Here is a 2769-nt window from a genome sequence, read left to right as displayed (position 1 = left end):
CCTCCTTGCTCCGAGCTACTTGCGCGGTAGACCTGCTATCTAGGATTAAGAAAAAAGATCAAGCGTGAATGTGACAGTACAATTAAGGAAAGGAAAGGAAATATTGTTGAGAAGGAACGTAGCAGAAAAAAAATGGAGGATCGTGTACCTGTCTCCCCGTTCTCGAAAGGCGAACTCGTCCGCAGCGGCTGCGCTGCGGCGCTGCTGAACTTGAAATTCTGGCCAGCCTTTTGCCCGAAGGCCTTCTCGGATCAGCCACTGACACTACCCAACCGTCTATAAACCCAAATCCGTCATCATCATGTCGAAGAACTGTCAAAGAGCTTCGTTACGGCGTGACACAAACCGCAGTAGGCATGGGCTGCGTGTCAGAAGCAGGACAAAGAAGATGGAAGCAAAGTCGTGATTCATCCGTTCACAAGCCTGGTAGAGGATTGTTTCAGATCATATTCGGGATCCCGCCCAATGGACTGGACATCATGTTATGCATGTGATCTTGGCCCACGTGCAGCATGGGGGGTGGGGGATGATGGCAAAGCCCGTGTTGAGACATTTGTGCCGGCGTCGGCGTGCTGGTGGTGGAGAGAGCCGCCGGTGTCATTTGTGGAGTGATAGGGGCTTGTGCCTGTGTTTGCGACTCCGACTTGGGCCTTGCCATCGTCGAGGCCGCCAAGGCTCTCGTGTTGCTGCTTTCTCGCCGACGCTTTGGGCCATCCTTGATCTTGGGATGGGTGTGACACTGGAGATAATGGTCAGCACTTCTACAATTTCCGCATCACTATTGTCCAGCTTACCTTGTACGCATGCCTAAACCACGTAGTCCCCTTCTTCTTGCTGCTCACTAGAGCGATCCACTCGTTGCAGCTGCCACAGAGACCTTCCCAGACATCCGGGTTGCCATCCATGCGACGGGTTTCGTGAGGTTCCTGGAAAGGGCTACCCGTGGCCGCACTGATGCCGTGTGTGAAGGACTTATCATACCAGAATGCAGAGTTCTTCAGGACGAGCCAACGACCAGGCTTGCATATTCCGCACCATCCCTCGCGCTTGTTGCCATGTCCACGTACCCATCGGGGAGTGTACAAATCTCCCTCAAATCGCAGCTCTTGCTCGTGGGGCACAAGGTCAGGGTCTGATGGGTTCATGTCCTCGGGCGGGGGAGGAATCTGTTCCTCATGTAGCGCGGCGTATAGATCAGGAGGATCGGACAAGTCAGCATAGTGACCGTGCAGGGCATGCGGGTCGGCGTTGCTCGATAGCATACGGAAGAGGCCATGAGACATCAGGGGAGGCGGTTGTTCGAATCGCTGAGGCTCAGGATGAAAGCCCTGCGACGGCACCTGGGAGGGCAGGAACATGTTGCTCTGCGGATACTGAGGAGGTCCTGGTATCAGAAAAGGATGCTGCTGAGCGGCTTGTAGGTTGTTGAAGCTCAAGGGAACATGCTGGTGTTGTATCGTCGGGGAGCCGTTCCTCGAGGGCAGCCGCTGGTGGGCACCAAAGGCGTCATGCCCCGGGTGATAGACAAAGGGCGACGGTCGTCGTTGGGGCGTGGTACCATAGGTGCCTGTCGACCACCGCTTGTTCTGGGGTCTGTCGACACTATAAGGGGCAGATCGTACTCCGGGCCGAGGGGATGGCGATGCGCGTCCTCGACTTTGTGTCCTGACAAGCTCCGTCCTGCTCTGAGGAGTCATTCGTGGGGACGCAACAGGGGAGAGTTGGGTCGACGACATGAGGGAATTACGATTCGACAGCGGAGGATAGTCGGAGCTGAAGGAGGGCGCCTCAGAGAGAGCGGCAGAAAAGTCGTCATATGAGGGCATGTCAGACAATGCCCCCGATGTGGACATAGTGAATGACGAGCCAGACATACGTCTTGGGCGTGGACCGTTGTCGAAGGTGAGGGGCTCGCCGTCTTTGGCGTGATTGGCAAATCTCAAATCAAGAACGGGAATGGCTTCATCAGTCGTGAAGGCCTGGCCGATGGTCAGGCTTGGATCCAGTCCCTCAATATCGTAGCTTTCGGGGCACGCCTTTTGGTGCCATCCTGATCACTCGTTAGATCTGATATGGCCAATAAGCTGATGAGTCCTCTCACCATGATCCATTGGATTACAAGCGGCGTGGTAAAAGTCCTGTTGCTGGTGGACTGACCCAGGGCGAGAAATCACACCGTTGGGTGTTGTCTGAAAGGGAAGAGCCGAAGAGTCCCAGGGTGAGAGTGCGCCAAAGTCCTCGCCTACGGGGAAGGAAAAGCCCTCGTGGATAGTTGCTGGGCGAGGTCGCATGCCATGTGATACGGGAGTTGTCCACATGCCAATTGACTGTGGCTGTGACATGGCCTCAGACGTCACGGGGAGTTCGCTGCCGTTCATGGTGACAATGGGTGTGCTGCGGGGCGGATGGTCTCTGGTGGTGAACCTAGTCGTGTTGGGTTGGAGGGCGAAGGAAGGCGTATGTATTTGTTGCCGGCTGCAATGGAGTGTGTAAGTCTTTGTCCGCGGAACTGGAGAGAAGGATGGGACTGACAACTGTGCCTGGCCCACGTCCATGGTTGCAGGAGGTGGCAGGGGCGAGCAGGGAGGGAGGCAGTCAGGGTATTAATGGGTTGATGCTGGGAGGTAACGGTGCGTTGTTAGCATGACTTCCCTGAGCGAGGGACCCTGAGCCTGGTGGACTGGACGGGCGAGTGCCGGCTCCACTACGCGTACGTCTCCACGCGCGTGTCAAATGCACCAGACTCTAGTGAACGTGGAACATACGAAT

At 56.0% G+C, this 2769-nt stretch overlaps 1 protein-coding gene across 1 annotated transcript; it reads right to left on the bottom strand.

Annotated features, from left to right (window-relative positions):
* Positions 1–439: 439 nt before the first annotated feature.
* Positions 440–2555, bottom strand: VDBG_08808 (conserved hypothetical protein; the record flags this gene model as incomplete). The annotated part of the gene is made up of 5 exons (XM_003000966.1): positions 440–739; positions 795–1019; positions 1068–1586; positions 1671–2050; positions 2102–2555. 5 exons carry the CDS (start codon positions 2553–2555, stop codon positions 440–442), a joined length of 1878 nt encoding a protein of 625 aa, XP_003001012.1.
* Positions 2556–2769: the final 214 nt, after the last annotated feature.

Source organism: Verticillium alfalfae, genomic scaffold, assembly GCF_000150825.1.
Source record: "Verticillium alfalfae VaMs.102 supercont1.13 genomic scaffold, whole genome shotgun sequence".
NCBI lineage: Eukaryota > Fungi > Ascomycota > Sordariomycetes > Glomerellales > Plectosphaerellaceae > Verticillium > Verticillium alfalfae.
This window is presented reverse-complemented; position numbering and strand designations above follow the sequence as displayed.